General features: G+C 40.1%; 1 protein-coding gene across 4 annotated transcripts in view; it reads right to left on the minus strand.

Moving 5' to 3' along the window:
• Positions 1–1672: 1672 nt before the first annotated feature.
• MED14 (mediator complex subunit 14) overlaps positions 1673–17440 on the minus strand; it is an 81005-nt gene continuing 65237 nt past the window's right edge. For 2 of the 4 annotated variants that reach the window (XM_057537820.1, XM_057537818.1), the window contains 9 exons: positions 16335–16446; positions 13207–13338; positions 10724–10906; positions 9572–9807; positions 7276–7455; positions 7072–7179; positions 5507–5632; positions 4897–5089; positions 1673–2285 (listed from right to left, as the gene is read on the minus strand). In XM_057537820.1, coding sequence (XP_057393803.1) covers positions 2212–2285; positions 4897–5089; positions 5507–5632; positions 7072–7179; positions 7276–7455; positions 9572–9807; positions 10724–10906; positions 13207–13338; positions 16335–16446 — 1344 coding nt within the window. In that variant the 3' untranslated portion in view covers positions 1673–2211. Of the gene's footprint in view, positions 2286–4896; positions 5090–5506; positions 5633–7071; positions 7180–7275; positions 7456–7698; positions 7820–9571; positions 9808–10723; positions 10907–13206; positions 13339–16334; positions 16447–17440 lie in introns of those variants that run through there. The other 2 variants (XM_057537819.1, XR_009006606.1) reach the window with 2 other exon arrangements.

The following is a 17440-nucleotide window of genomic DNA, read 5'->3' on the forward strand; positions in this document are numbered from 1 at the left end:
TTATTACTGAAATTTCTAAAGTCACATTGAAACACACTAAAGACCCAAACCACCTATTAGGCAAAATCCCTATGGGCATCCAGTCCCTTTGATGGAACTCGGTTAACAAAAGAGGCAAAAGACATAGTTTGTGATGAAACCTAAGATTCAAATGCTAAGTGTTTTCCAGCTGTAACAAAGTATGCACCAATTCCAAGTATCAAGCATGATATCAAAATTCACATCCATGGGTTTTCTCTTCATAAGCATCAAAAGCAAATTCTGTTCACTGAATCCTATCTTTTGATTTGCACAACGCATTCAGAGATGACTTATAATAAGGAAAAAAGTATCCACTGAATGCATCATGTTTAAAAATGCAATTAATATTTCAAAACCACACTTAAAAGGGAAAATGCCTGAAAATTTAACTCTATTAATAAAATTATTTGAGACAATATTATCCTGCAGATAAAAATACATTTCTTGTATATACATGTAGATTTCTACATGAAAGAAAGGATTCAGCTCCAAATAGGAAAGGGCTGACCCTTGATAAAGACATCTCAGACTGCCAAATTGATGTGATTACCATTGTAAGGTGAACCAAAAACAGAAGGATAAAAGGTAAGTTAAGGGAAGGATAAAAGTTTAGTCACCTGCTTCTGCATAGTGGCAGAGTTGGGTGAGAAGCAGGAGATGAAGGCAGAAATAAGACATAGAAGAAAGGCAAAGAAGGCCTCAATTCTGACCAGAAATGAATGGAGAATCAAGCAAAGTTGAAAACAGATATTAACTGCAATGAGATGCTTGAAACTAGAATTTGGTAGTTGATAGTCACAGAAGCTCAATTAAATCATCTTAAAGTAGAATTAGATAAAGCATCTAAAATTTCATGGAGAACCAGTATTACAGTGATCAGATAACTCAGCATGGTATTACCATTTAAAAAACTTTCCCAAATAACATCAAGTCTCCAGAAGACCTTTGCTTTGGATCATGTTCTTTGAAGCTTAAAAAAGTTCCCGACTGACTGGGAGAGACAGCACAGTGCTCCAAACAGAAACTCTGCTGAGATGTGTAACAGAAACTCCATTTGACCCTGGACAGACCCTGGGTCTTGGATTCTTCCAAGTGAGTGGACTGCACCAGGTTTCTTCCAGGTAAAACATTTTATCATTTTGTTGACAATAAATTAAATTGGGATTGTTTAGAACCACCCCAGTTTTGGTGGGGAAGGCAAGGGGGAGAAGTTAATCAAGATAAAGAAACGTCACAGAAATTTCATGCAAGGGTAGAGCATTCAAGTTCTTGGTTTCCTAATTAATGCTGTATGCAGAAGTATCCTGTAAACTAAATTTGCCTAACAGAAAAGTTCCCACATCCTCAACAGAGAATGACTGCAGTATTTGGGATCCTTGATTAATATGAACTACTCACTGTCTGTTCTCAAAGATTGGGTTCTTTCTTTTTTACCCAAATCCTACACTGAAAGACAACCAAGGTCTTAAGTGTTAACCACCAGTCAAATTAGGAATGTTTAAAGAAAATAAATTAACCTTGAAACAAAGAAGCAGATGTTTTGGTCAAATTTCAGACATGTATTATTAGAAATTAATTACTGGCCCCACCAGGTTAAAGATGAAGGGAGGCCCTGAGAAGTCTACAGAGCTGATATACAGACAAGTGAGTGTCACTTTTTTTAACCTAGTTTTATTAAATATTGCTTCTTTGGGATGTGTTTATAACAACTCCCAGAACATTTTCATGTAAGGATTCAAAGCGGTCATATTAAAATACAGCTTCAATATAAAGTTTATCACAGTTTTACAGTATTCAAAAATGACAGGCCTGCCTTAAAAAACAAAACAAAAACCAAAAAAGGACTATTACACCCAAAACATAAGAAAACAATTAAATAAACAAGTTTGGCATTTCCATAACTTTATAGTATAAAACAGAATATTAAATCTATTACTGGCAAACGGACACTGATGTATTACCTAGTTTGAAATGTGTCCCATTTAAACACACTATACAAGTTCACTATACAAAAGATTGATGGTCTTTTTGATGAAAGAAGTGCACCCTGAAAATTTTTGCCACTTTAGAATATTCAGCTCTTAAAGTCAAAAAAGTCCTTTTGCTTTTTTAAACTGAAGGCTGAATTCAGATTTTTTTTTTGTTGTTTTGTCTCTTTTGTCAGCTTTCCTGGTTTAAAAACAATAGTGTCTATGGACGCCCACCAGGGGGCAGTGTAAGATTAGCCATTAAATCACGAACAGCTGCAAATATTGTGCATTCACCTGCAACAGAGAAAAATGGTCATTAGCTATTCGCAATACAGGAAAGATGATGTTAACACACCGGTGGGGGTAGGGGTAATTAAATCTAAAATTAGCAAGAACTTTAAAGACCAAAACAAAAGACTAGATTTTAACTGCACGGATTATAGGGGATTAAGCTTTGGTGTTAAGTATCAAATGATACTTGGTTTGGGTTTTGTTTTTTCATCATGAAGACATTTTGGGCAACTCCCAGTTAGATCTGAATTTAAGACAATATGCCTAGAGTTTCTCTACAGAAACACTGGAGCATTGGCTAAGCCTTTGAAGTCAGACTTCAAGGCTCCTGACGACCTTTTCTTGAATCTAATGAAAGATCTAATTTTATATTTATATATTAGTTAACAACATCAATGGTGTCCTTCTGATGTTGCATTAAAGGCCAGATAAAAATGTCCACGACGGCACTAATAGAACCTTCTGTGATGACAGAAATATTCTGTATGTGTGCTGTGGCTACTGAATACTTGTAACACAGCCAGTGTGACTGAGGAACTGAATTTTACATTTTATTTGATTTTAAATAACTTAAATTTAAATAGCCACATGTAAAGAGTGGCAGTTATACTGGACAGTGCAGGTCTATGACATCTATTGGAGTTTCCCCCAAATTTCCAGGAATTGATCAACTTCCGGAGTTCAACGTTAAAATCAATTAATACAAAAATAAAATGATTCCTCCTTCAGCGGGGAGGAAGTGATGAGTTTGGGAGGAGGGGAGGGAGGCTACAGTACGGCACACCAACAATCCAAAACAAGATTTGTTTGTGTGCGTGTGTATGGGGGGGGGGGTGGTTGGGGGAGGTTAATGATTCATCCTCTCAATTTCCCCTTTGCTCAAAGAACGAAATACCCTGCCTCTTACTTATTGTGTGTGTGTGTGTGTGTGTGTGTGTATACATACACACACACACACATATATATATATATCTCAAATATTTCAATACAATAAACCAAAACCAGTTGTAAATATTAGAAACCCCAAACCGGGTCCTTTCCCTAGAGCATGGCCTAACGCTACAGTGGCTGAGAGCAAGGGAAGTGAAGACCTCAACTGAATAATGGCCTTCCGGCAAAGGGCAGGATGTGCAGTGATCCTGTGCAAGTCACTGCAACCTTCTGTCCAACTACTGGAGAATTAAGGTACAGAAAGAAAAATCCAAAGGTTTAACCAGTCTAAGGTCAAATAAAAGAAAAAAAGAAAAATACTTCCAAAATATCACAACAATTTCTTAAATAAAAGAAGTTACAACTTTTTCTTTTTTAAAAAACACATTTTCGTTACTGATCGGGAGAAAAACTTGCTCGATCCCAACAGGATCAAACATTCTTTCCTTTAAATTTTAAATTCCACGAGACATAATAATGATAGTCATCTGCTTGCGAAGGAATGGTGTTTATTATCAAAGTTACACTGAACTGCTACTTGGAAAATGCTGATAGCTTTGAACTTTGATTCTGAAGGACCTATTTTGAGCTGAAAGAAGAGAAGTCAAAGGATGAAAGCAGAAAATTGTAAGAAGTGGAAGAAGCATTACAACAAAAGAAGCACACCCTTCTCTACTGCCCAGTGCGTTCCTTATAAACTATACGTAGGTGAGAACTTGTCTATGTACACAATATGGGGCAACAAACAGCTGAAAATATAATTTCTCCCATGATTCCTGTGTCTAGTAAAATCTTGACACTGTGGTACTTAAAAAATGTTTCAGAGAACAACTTTCCCTCATTTAAAAAACTAATTCTGTTATCATACTATTCTAAACAGAAAGATATAGAGGACTTCCTTACTATTAGAAATAAGCAAAATTTAATTTAATTTCCTTAATGTTAGAAATAAGCAGAATGGAAGAGAAGTTCTCTTTGCTGAGCTTTATGTTTTATAATAAAAAATTTAGCACTGCCAGAAGTTCCGTGTTAAGCATAGGATACTCCGGTATTGAAGGGACCTTGTTTATCTACCAGAATCATTCTGATCTCTTCGAAAATGTTCAGTTTGAGAGCTTCATTGTGCACTTGGTGAAAAGGTTCACTTGCACCCGCCTGACACTTATATAAGAAGCCCAAAAAGCAGTGATGCCATTTGTATCAGCTTTTATTCTTCACAAAACATTTAGAAGATACAGAAGTTTGAATGATATTATTCTATTCATGACTGAACCATGAAATAGGAGAAACCAACATGCATTTCAACTTGGTGATGTACAGAGTGGCACATATCGATGGTGGGGCAGGAGTTCACAGCCATGGAAAATTCTATCATCCTAACCTAGGGCTTTGTGGCAACGTGTGCTATAAATACAAGCTTCTGGCATTAGCAACTGGGTCAGTCCCAATAGTAAATCACTAACAAAAATAAAGTCCAGGCAGCAGAGACATGGACAAAACTGAAGAACCAGTGAGAAAGGAAGAAAGCGACAGGCAGACATTAAGAGGGCCACGGCAACCAGAGCTCTACTACTAGGACTGGGGGGCAAGGTGGGTAAGGAGGGGAGCAGAGGGGAGAAGGGGGATCTCTCAAAACAACGTTTATAACACATATGCAATAAAATATCATCTACTGGTCATGTACCTTGTCGTGGTGGGTTCATCTCTGCAAACCTCTTCAGAATGTTGCTGACCATCATGGGAGCAGCAACAGAAGAGTTCTGCTGTCTGGGAATGTCTGCCTGCTGGGTGGTACCTGAAGCCATGTCATAAATGATTGGAACTATAATACTAACAGGTTCTTGGGGAGGGACCGATGTTTTCTGAGTTAGCTGAAGCTGTAGACACAACACAAAAGAGAATAAAAACACAGTAAGAAAACAAAATATTTATCTAAATGTATCAAAAGTACTATCATTTCGTCTACTGTCAGATTAAGATACAAGTAAAAGAAAATTAAATAGAACAAGAAAAGTGACAAACAACTAAATATTATGATTAAGATGCAACTGTGTCACACAATTACCTAGTTCAATATATTTCTTACTAAAGGAACCAAGATTATGCGAGGTCTAAACTGACAATTAAGGGATCTGGGCCTATATTTGGCAGCAACAGGTAATTTCTGCAGTTATCCAAAAGATGCTCTGTTATCCTCAAATGGCTTCTCCCTCAGAAGCTCTGCGCACCTGCACCCATATACACACACACACATACACACACACACATACATGTGCACGCCAGGTGGTACTCACAAAAAATAGCATTTTGGATTTCAGCACCACAGCAGGTGTCCCAGGAGGTGCAATTGGCGGTGCACTGGGAGGGATCGTCAGGCAAAACTGAACGTTCCATTTTAGCTGTGTTGCCTGGTCAGGAAACTGTTTTGGAAAAAAAAAAAAAAATTATGATAAAGTCATATGAACATTTAAAATTATATTCTAGTGTAGGAGCCTGAAAGGTTAGACGGAATTTTATACTCAATTATCAGTAGATCATAAAGTTGATAACCTGCCTTTTCTAAAAGGAAATATACATGTGAAGTTCCTAACTGAAGAGTCAGCTCTGGATTTATATGATACGTTCGCCTTCCTTCCCTCCCACTTCATTAATTCCCAAGGCCTGCGGGTTCTCCTTCCTCGGTGTCTCTGACATCTGTTCCCTCCTCTCTATTTTCACTGATGCCACTGAGCTCAGGGCTCCATTACTTCTCCCGTGGCCCCCCTAATGGTCCCTTCCAGTGGCTGCCTCTCCCAATCCATCCTTACACCACTGCCAGACACACGTCCTAGAGCATGGTTCTAATCTAGCTCACGAATGCTCAGTGACATGCAGTGATCCATGCTGTCCCCCCCACCCCCCAAGGACCAACACTGGCATTCAAGGCGCTTAACTGGTGCCAATCTAGACTTCCCAGTCTCATTTCCAACTCCTTCCCTAAAACAAAATAGTCAAACTGCATTAATAATTTTAAATTATATCTACTGGAGCTTTTTTAGTGACATAAATATTTACTCCTTTAAAAACTCAAATGGATTTTTTTTAAACATAAATAATGTTTCCTATAGCCTATCAGAGCAGAAGCCAAATGCTGAGACTACTACTAGCAAAGGAACGCTGCCGTCCCAATATTAATAATAAAACACCAACTGAAAAAAGGAGTGAGGTATTTGGAATTACCCAAAGCAATGCTAGAAACATTAAAATGAAAGGACTACTGCAAGATTGGAAAAATAAAATTAGCTGCCATCTGGATTCCAGCTATATAATTGTATACTTTCATAGAAAAGAAGAGGCATTTAAAAATCTCCCCAGAGAGGATAGATTTTTCAATAAATGGTATTAGGGCAGTTGGGGGCATCTGAAAAAATTGGGCCCATACCTCACCGTTTGACCCCAAGATACGTTTTAAATGGATCAAATATATAAGTAGTTTACAAAATGAATCCGTAACAGTATTAGGAGAAACCACGGGAGGATTACTTCATGATCGGGGAGGAGGAAGAGTATATTAAATGTATCTTTTTATAAGAGAGAAGCCACTGATAACTTGGATTGCCTGTGGGGAGGAGGACTAGATGGCTGGATAGGGACGGATGCGAAATTTCCCACTGTATCACCTCGTTCTAAATTCAAAAGATACAAGAGGATTGTGTTACCTACCCAAAGACAAATAAAATTTAAGTTAAAAATTAAGAATGCAAGAGAAAAATGGAAGTATATAACATAAATGGGTGAAAACCAACATATACTGTTCCCACCAACTCCAACCTCCTCAGACCGACCTGGCTAGAAAAGTCTGTGTGTCACTGTAACTTACCAACTCTAGCTTCATAATATGCACACAGTCCCTGAGGATGTGTGTAGGAGCTCCTAACAGCTTGGTGAAAGCTATTAATGTATTGGCTTTAAATGGCGGTCCTGCAACCTACAAGGATAAATAAAGCAAGTTAAGTTACTCTTCATTCTACCTTGACTCCTGTTTCACTGACTGTATTAAAATTATGCGTTAAGAAACACATACTCTTGTTTCAAAGAATTTCTCTAAAACTTGAAGTTCATCAGGTTTCCACTGTCCTGCATTTTCGGGTGTCACTTTTAGCTGAAGTGTTTGGTTGGTTTTGGGACTAAGGGCTACTCTGCATTTCAGCGCATCAGTCTTAAACATGATCACTCCGGGTTCATTGGAATTTATCAGCTGTAGCTGCAAAACAAGAAGCATGCATCAAATTAACATGTGAAATAATATGTAAGTCAAAGAGAAAATGAAAATGTTAACTAGGGAAATGTTTCCAAAGGAAAACAACTAAGTTGATACCTCTTTCACAAAAAGGTATCTAGGCACTGAGCAACAACAGTTGCTAACCATATGGCAAACAGGGGCAATCAGACATTATGTGTCTCTTGGTGGAAGAACATAACACCATCTATCAAAATCACAACCAACCTGAGCGTGAATTCATAGTCAGATCCACAGGGTTGATCAATTACAGAAATATGGAGGTCAAAAGAACACGTTAGATGATTCCAAAGGGATGCGATCAGCAAGATCCAGACTGTGAGAAACTCTACAGGACAAATGATATGGCTTCTTCAACAAATACATTATCTAATGAGAAATGGAGGGGGAACCTATTGTTTAGAAAGGACTTAATAACATGTATGGATTTTGATTCAGATGGTAAAATCTGTGACAACTTGGGAAATCTGGACACCAATTAGAAATCTGATGATAAACTATGGATGAAATGATGTCAAGAATTTGCTGTCAAACAATCTGGGAGGAGGAGTTATAGATGAAACAATATTAGTGTGAGTTCACTGTTGCAGGTGGGTGATGAGAACAGACAGGTTTATTATACGATTCTCTCTACTTTTGTATATGCTTAAAATTGTCCACAATAAGTTTTTTAAAAAAGATCCAGTAGGAAAAAAGAATAAAGAGTTCAATTACAAAATGTTAGATCTGGACTGGGACGATATGCTAGTCCAGGGGTTGGTAAATATTTTAGGTTCTATGGTCTCTGCTGCAACCACCCAATGAGGCCATGAGAGATGAAAGCAGCCATAGACAGTACGCAATTGAATGCGTGTGGCTGTATTCCAATGAAACTTTACAAAAACAGGTGGAGGGCAGGACTTGGCTTCCAGGCCCATAGTTTACTGACCTCTGCTCTAGCCTAATATGCTGATTATGCAGATGAGCAAAATGAGGTTCAAAGGGCTGAAAGCTTACATGGCTTTTAAGTGGCAGAGGTGAGGCTAGATCACAGGTCTGATGATTACTTTTGAATGCTAATTTATTTCAACTTACGTTAAAACTTTTCTTTCTTTCAAATTTGAATATGAAGGCTGCAAAATAGCTTGGTGCCATCTGTGCAGAGGCTATTTTAAACATTCACCATTCTGACTACCTCATTAACATAAATATCAATAATAATTATTATAAATAATATGTAACTGAATACCAAAACATTATGTAAAGGTTTTATATGAAGTTATCTCAAATTCCCACAACTGCTGTGAGTTAGGTAGATACTACTATCTACTATTATCAAAAAGGTGAAGAAATGTGCCGAAGCTCATACCAGCCAGTGGCATGGCCTGGCTACAAACTGGGGTAGCCTGATTATAGAACTGGTGCTCTCAACTCTGAACTGTCTCCTAAGGGTATCACCACAGGATAGAAGTCTTTTTCTATAAGAGTTTTAAATCAATTCAGTTGCTCATGTGTTTTTTAAAAATACTTATTTATTTATTTATTCTGGCTGTGCCAGGTCTTAGTTGCGGCATGCGAACTCTTAGTTGCGGCATGTGGGATCTAGTTCCCTGACTAGGGATCGAACCCAGGCCCTGTGCACTGGAAGCACGTCTTAGCCACTGGACCGCCAGGGAAATCCCCAATTGCTCATGTATTTAAAAAGTAGCTTTCACCCTTGTGATCATAAATAATTTTATGATCACAGATTCAGAGTCAGCCTGCCTGCAGAAGCATTCCAGAGGGCAAGTAGTTACTCACATACTATTCTCTACCAAGTCACATCCTGGGTGCACTTGTCCTATGGTATCGTGGGGACCTATCTCCAGGTCCATGATAGCTACAGTACAGAAAATTATAAGTGAAGGAATTTGTTAATGTAAGAATGGAAAAGAAAATAGTGGATCCATTTTTAATGCTAGGGTGGAGGGCAAAACATAATTCTAACAGGCTGGTTAAAGGAGGTGAGGGAATAGCACTTCAGTTCAGATCCTATTCTAGGAAGCAACTTAGCACCTGCTTTGACAATCACCACTTAGGAATCCAGCAGGTACCCACATACCGTTTCTTGTTGAATAATTCTTTGAAGGTGTCGTCTCATGATGACGGATCCAAGGAATCTCTCAAGCGGAGAACAAAGGTAACTACCTGCTAGGCCGGGCACGAGGCCTGGCGTTGGAGAGGGCAGCAGTAAAATATTCAAGGCACTGTGAGTGAGGATGGTAGGGATGGAGGCCGCCCAGGAGCGCTGAGGTAGTTTACGAGGTGGAGGCATGTTTGTGGGCATCGTTTGGGAACCTTTTGGGAAGGAAAACGTCATTTTTTTTACAAATACACACAATCTCGTTGTTCCCTGTTTTGCTTTTATTAAACACCTGTGCTTTTCTATAGCAATCCATACTGTTTCCGTTACTCCCTGTGGTGTTAACAATCACATATTAGTTTCCTTACAGTTAATTCTCCTCCCTGCAGCCAGGTCCCTTGCAGTGTGACTTTGCAGCAGTTCCTTCAAGGAGTGGGGTCTACTTCTTTACTTGGGATCTGGGCTGGCCTTGTGACTTGCTGTGGCCTACAGAATGCAGTGGAAATGACACAGTGCCAGCTGCAGGCCTAGGCTTTTACTGACTCTCTTGGAATCCTGTCCAGCCCCAGGTGAGCAAGCCCATGATCAAGTATGAGACCACAAGCAGCAGAGAGAAGCCAGGCCCCAGCTAACTCAGGAGCTGACCACAGATGCATGAGTGAGCCCAGCAGAGCCTGGAAGAATCACCCAGCTGGGCTCAGCCTAAATTGCCAATCTGCAGAACAGCGAGCGAACATATGATTGTTGTTTTAAGCCACTAAAAGTCACATGGCAAAAGCTAAAGAACATATGTGTACAATTCTTCTTTTCTGTGTTAATTTGCATAACCTTGTCAGTTAGCTTTAGGTATCTTTTAAGGTCTAGTAGTGCAGCTAAATTAGTAGTCATAACAGAGGTACAGGATTCACCTCAGAAGACTTCTGGAGGAGACATTCCCCTTTCTTACATTTTGCCCGACTTTTACAAATTTAACTACTGTTACAACCAATTTACTAAATGGATAAAAGTTTAAGTTATTGAGTATCCTTATTAAGTCATGACTTTCAAATGTGAGGATGAGGATAGAATGATTAAAACAGGTCATTTATTGGTTATCCTAAAAGCTAACATAAAAGTGTCGATGACACTCACTTGTTCCAGCTCGAGGGGAATGAGAAGCATCTGGAACTGGAGAATGTAGTGATGGGTTGGCTGGTGACATCCCAGGCATGCGTGTTGCTGGTGAGGGGCCAGACACTTGAGGAGACCCTGGCCAGTTCCCTGCTCGTCCACTTGGTGACACCATAGTGTATGGAGAACTAGGGTCCAGGGTTCCTGGAAACAAGTAAACAAACGGTTTTCAAAACCTATATATATATATATATTTTTTTTTTAATTTATTTATTATTTATGGGTGTGTTGGGTCTTCGTTTCTGTGCGAGGGCTTTCTCTAGTTGCGGCAAGCGGGGGCCACTCTTCATCGCGGTGCACGGGCCTCTCATTATCGCGGCCTCTCTTGTTGCGGAGCACAGGCTCCAGACGCGCAGGCTCAGTAATTGTGGCTCACGGGCCTAGTTGCTCCGCGGCATATGGGATCTTCCCAGACTGGGGCTCGAACCCGTGTCCCCTGCATTGGCAGGCAGATTCTCAACCACTGCGCCACCAGGGAAGCCCCCAAAACCTATATTTTAATAGCTGAAAAGCTGTTAAATAGCTGACAACATTCAAATGCTTAAACTCCACGTGGTGATATTTTATTTTGTCTTTCAGTAAGATATTTCACTGAAGCCTGAAGCACATGGCACATTTGAATCTCTATTTGGTGTAGTTTTTGTACTTTTGAACATGATACAAAAATTAGGAAGATAAAAAAATACTGAGAAAGGATAAAATTTACCTTTACACAAGCTTCAAGATGTGTAATATGTAACAATCTACTTTACACTATATAACAAACACTATGTTTGAAAATATTAAGCAAAAAAATCTCAAAGCTCCGTTAAGGGTAGAAATCTTATATTTTTAAACTAACCCTGACAAATTATGTTTTCATTCTACTCAGAGAAGGCTGAAGAGAGGGAATTTTCCATTTTCTTTATTTAGTAAAGGGTACAGTGACTAAGAAATGCACCAAGAATCAAATTTTGAAAGCAGTGACCTACTGAACAATCTGATATTTAAATTTCATCCTGCAGATACTTTTAAAATATTTACACCTCTTTGCAACCAAATGACAAAATGAGAAAATACTTCTACCATGTATCAGAGAATAAATGTTCCCTACTTAGAAATCTTACAAATCGGTAAGAAAAAACACAAGAATATAGGCAAAGGATATAAACTGGCAGGTGTAAAATAAGAAACACGAAAGACTAATGAACATTAAAAAAAAGTTCAACTTCACTAATAATCAAAAAACCACACATCGAACAGTAATATGCCATTTTTTACCTACCAAAATGACCAAGATTTCAAAAAATCACAATACCCCTTGTTGGCAATGATGCAGGAAAACAGACATTCTTGTACAATACTAGAGGAAACTGGTACAGCCTTTTAGGTGAGCAATTTGCAGTATGTTTCAAAAGCTTTAGAATTTCTCAAACCCTTTGAGACAGCAATTCCACTTCTAGGAACTTACCTAAGAAAATAATCCTGTGAGCAGAGAAGACACCATTTTCAGTTGTGAAAAAATAGAAACATTCTAAACGTATCGTAATAAGAGAACGGTTAAATCATGGTATGCCCAGACAAGGGGATACTATGAAGCCATTTAGTATGATGATGTAGTTTTTACTGACAGAAATGTTCCTGCAAATATTAATAGTAAAGAGGAAAATCACAGATGCTACACAGCTGTAAAACCTGAGGAAGCTCTTTATGTTCAGATTTGGCACGGGATTCATGATACAGTTAAGTGACGAATGTAAGGCACCGAACACGGTGTGCAGTATGCTGCCATGTGTGTAAAAGAGAGGGGGAAGAACAATCCGCATAAGACATCCCTCCAAGAATGCACGCGAAATCAGTCGCACTAAAATGCCTTTGGGAGGAAGAGCTAGGTGGTTGGTGGACTCGAAAGGAAACACCTCACTGGCTACCTCTTCTATTCTTTATCTTTTTGAACAAATTCAAAATATAATTTTTGAGTTAAAAAATTCAAGTCTCAAAACAATACATATGGTAGGGTCCCAATTTTGTGTGTGGGGGGTGGTGTTTAAGGGGAGAGAAGAAGATGGGTAGAGAGCAAGATAGAGCAACAGAGATTTGGGCGGGCAGGCAGGCAAGCGGGGGTGCGTGACAGGCCGAGTGAGGGGGAGAGAGAGTGCGAAGCAGACAGACTAACTGGTAGATCTCTTCGTTGTGTGATTAGGAAAAACGTATTCTTATTTTTGGCCGCGCCACGCGGCACGTGGGCTCTTAGTTCCGAACCCGGGCCCCCTGCAGTGGAAGCGCAGAGTCCTAACCACTGGACCACCAGGGAATTCCCAGGAAAAACGTACTTTCTTTTGCTATTTCCCCAATACACAAGTGCTAATTTTGCAAGAAGAAAATTTATTTAACAAAAACTTACTTAACAAAAACTACTTTCACATCAAACTCTTATGTTCTAGCGATTTCCGGTATGGACTCACCATGTGGACTAGCAAAACTGGCCCCTGGTCCTATTGAGATTCCATGCGAGGAAGGGGGAGGAGTTGGAACAAATGATGCTGGTGATGGGGCTCTCAAAGCCCCACTGGGGGAGCTGGCGGCATGCAGATTTCCTAATAAAGGAAAATAATTATAGATGATCTTGCAGGACACATATTATGTCCTGTCCAAGGACCCCGAGTTAAGACTCTCTACAGACTAAAGAAACAAGTAGTAAAGCTCCCATGAGTAGCACAAAGAAAAACTGGAACAATTTCAGTATGGAAAGAGAGATACATCAATTCCATGGGGCCCAAATTCTAGCTCTTATATTGACTGATGTTTAAAAAAAAAAATCCAGTGTACTTTTTTATCCACTCACTCACTCATTCAACAAGTAGGCATGAACATCAATTTCATGCCAAGCATTGTTGTAGGTACTGGGGATGCAGCAGTTAACAAGAGACAAAATTTCCTGCCCTCATGGAGTTTATATTCTAGTATAATGAGAAAGACAAACAAATATATGTCAGGTTATGCTAAGTGCTATGGAGAAAAACAGGGCAAGGTAAGGGGGCTATATCGTGTAGTGGTGGAGGTGGGTGCTGTTCTTTATACAGAGCAACCAGAGACCTCTCTGAGAAGGGGCTATGTGGGCTGAGACGTGAAGTGAAGGATCAGAAGAGCTAGTGCAAAGGCCCCAATGGTAGCAGCAGTTATAAATAACAGGGGGAGGCCAGTGTGGCTGGAACAGCGTGAGCAAGGCGGGGAGGGGGGAATGGAAGACGATTAGGTCAGAGAGGTGGGAGGAGGGTCCCAGATCACACAGGGACTTGTAGGCCACTCTAAGGACTTAGGGTTTACCCTGAATGAGATGGGAGGCCACTGCAGAGTCTGGAGCAGAGGAGTCATGACCTAACTTCTTTTCCAGAAGGATCACTCTAGCTGCTGGTGAAAAACAGACTGTAGGGCAGGAGGCAGCGAAACCAGTTAGAGGCAACTGCAATTACCCAGGTGAGAGATGGCTAATGACTCGGGAAAGGGTGAAGGCTGAGATGGTGAAAGTGGTTAGATTCTGGATGAATTCTGAAGATAGAGCTGACAATATTTGGTAACTGACTGACTGTGGGTGTGAGAGAAAGAGGAGTCCAACATGACTCCTACAGCTTTGGCCCAAGTAACAGGAAGGGAGGAAGAAGCTGCCACTTGCTGAGATGCAGTGTCTATGGGAGAAGCAGCACAGGGCAGGGTTGGGGGGTGTTAGGAATTTAGTTTCAGCCGTGCTGAGTTTCAGATGTTGACTAAACATCTACATAGAAATGCTGAATAGTTAGCCAGAAAATACAGGACTCGAGTTTGGGGGAGAGGCCTAGATGGAGCTATAAAAAACTCGGAGACATGAGCTTAAAGATGGTATTTAGCCACAGGACTAGCTTTAATTTAGGATGATGAAGGGTGGGGACTATGGCTATCAAAACTATCAGTGCAACATTAAAATACTTGCTACATTACCATGACTATCCTCAATACCAGCAGCTTTCAAATTCTCTACTACTATGTAAGAGAGTTTCATATTTTTAATGTTCTATAATACCTAATGCAGTACTAATTCAATACAGTATGAATTCAATATTAACATATTTATATTCAATAAATGTTAATCAACTTGATTAACCTTTAAGTATTATATTTACATATTTAGCTGTGTGATCTGGACTAGTGACTTAACTTCTCCATGCCTCAGTATTCGTTTAATCGTTTATTCCCTAGAGAATAAACGAATTCGTTTAATTTGTTTAATCCCTAGGCATTACCCGTTTACTGCCTAGGGATTAAAGGGTAAAGTGCTTAGAACAGGGCTTGGCACACAGGAAGCACTATATACCTGTCTGCTACTAAAATTATTTCAAAATAATCATCTCTCCTTCCTTCTATACGAAACCAGTCTCAACCCACATCCTAGAAACTCCCTCCCCTCGGGCGCTGGGACCCCGCTTCCCGTTCTCCCCCTTGCTCCCCAGCTGCTCCTCCTCAGCCTCCCACACTGTCTACTGTCGGAGCTTCACAGGGTCTGAGTCTCCCACCAGCTCAGGGTTCAGGGACCTTCAATGACACGACAGTGACTTCCAAGTCTTCACCTGGGGTCCCACCATCTCTGATGAGCAGGGAAGGGCTCACCTACCCTAAAAATCCGATACCAGTGCTCCTTGCTAGAAGGTAAGCTCGAGAAGCAGGACTGCTATCGGGCTCACTGCTGAATCCCCAGCACCGTGTAGCATTAGACACAGAGCAAGCACTTAAGACATACCAACGAATTAATTGTTCTGTTAAAAGTCAAAGTTTGGCATTCTCCAGCAATTTTTTTTTAAAGATTTTTTTTTGATGTGGACCATTTTTAAAGTCTTTATTGAACTTGTTACAATATTGCTTCTGTTTTATATGTTGGTTTTTTGGCCGCGAGGCATGTGGGAGCTTAGCTCCCCGACCAGGGATCGAACCTGCACTTCCTGCATTGGAAGGCGAAGTCTTAGCCACTGGACCGCCAGGGAAGTCCCTCTCCAGCAGTTTTTACAGCGCACTTCATGGGGTCGCCAACAGAGCCATCTTGTTCAGACAAGCAGGTTGTGGCCTGCCCGACTCTGAGGTGGGGCACTGTTCACATACACCTGGGCTCTGCCAACTCCTTCTGTAAGGGGGCTTCTCTGAAACGGGTCGTCGTAGCGGGAAAGCAGCCACAGACACTACATAAATGGATGTGGCTGTGTTCCGATGAAACTATTTACAAAACCAGGTGGTGGATAGGATGTGGCCCACAGGCCTTAGTGTGTCGACCTCTGACATAGATCATGTTGTGATTCTTGGAGTTGCGCCATGAGTCTGGCTCTGGGTGACAACAACTCCACTTAACTCAAACCTTTTAAAAGTGCTCCTGAATCATGAACACAGATTTCACAACCCTGCCATAATGAATGAATGGCAAATATCCAGCCACGGACTAGCAAAGCAGTTCCCCCTGACATCTAAGGCTACATGTGTAGTATTTCTCAGTGTGTGTGTGTGTGTGTGTGTATGCGTGTGTCTATTTTGGATCTGAAAGTTGAACACAAGAAGAGAATAAGTAGTATCTTACCTGGAGACTGTGTGTGCATCATAGAGGGAGACTGGTTAACTGTGCTGTGATAAGATGTAGGGGGCGAAGTTAGAGGATAAGCGCCTGATGATCCTGGCTGCTTTGGAAATGGCTGAAAAGAAGAAAATTCCATGCTGGTAAAATGGCCAACCATGCAGATTATGTGAGTGTGGCTTTCCCCAATAAAGAGCTACAGTGTTAACATTTACACACATCACTGGTTACCAAATAGGAAAGGTGAGGTATGAAAATGCCCAAAATTCACAACAATAATGCAAGTTTTAAAAAACTCCCTTTCAAAATGTTTTAAAAATAGCAACATTCTCATTCCTGACCTTGCAGTACCACTACTTATAGCCCCCAAGATGTTTTTTGCTCATTTTATCTACCATATAACTGATTTATCTACATTATTTATCTATCATTTGACTGATTCTAAGATAAATTTCCCCCATATTTTAACATCTCTGAAATCAGTGTGTGTGTTCCAATTCATGGCATGTCGTAGTTGAACTGGCAGTGTTGTTTCGGGCAGTACATAAAAACAATGCATTTGGTGGAGTTTTAGAGTCAGTGAAATATGGTAGTTCAGCCTGACCTCTACTCACCTTCACCTTCATCTCCAGTAATGACAATGTAATTCTTCCTAGTCTATTTTTTTAACTTGAGGTATGAATCACATACAGTAAAGCACACGACTCTTAAATGTATAGTCTGATGAGTTTTTATAAATGTAACTGCCACATAGATCAAGATACTGAAGGACATTACCAGAACCCCAGAGGCCTCCCTCACTCACCTTCCAAGTCTCTATCGCCTCCCCAAACTCTGACTTCCATCACTCAAGCTTGGTTTTGCGTGTTTTTGCATCTCATATAAATACTGAATGTACTCATTAGTGTCTGGCTTCTTTTGTTCAACATAACGTCAGTGAAATTCATCATTTCGTTGCATGTAGCAATAACTTTTTTCATTTCTGTAAAGTATTCCACTGTATGAATATACTCCAGTTTACTCACTCATTCTACTGTTGCCGGATATTTGGGTTGTTTACAGTTTTTCGCATAAATAATGCTGCTATGAACATTCCTGTGTTTTTTGGTTGC

The sequence above is a fragment of the Balaenoptera acutorostrata genome, chromosome X, assembly GCF_949987535.1.
Source record: "Balaenoptera acutorostrata chromosome X, mBalAcu1.1, whole genome shotgun sequence".
NCBI lineage: Eukaryota > Metazoa > Chordata > Mammalia > Artiodactyla > Balaenopteridae > Balaenoptera > Balaenoptera acutorostrata.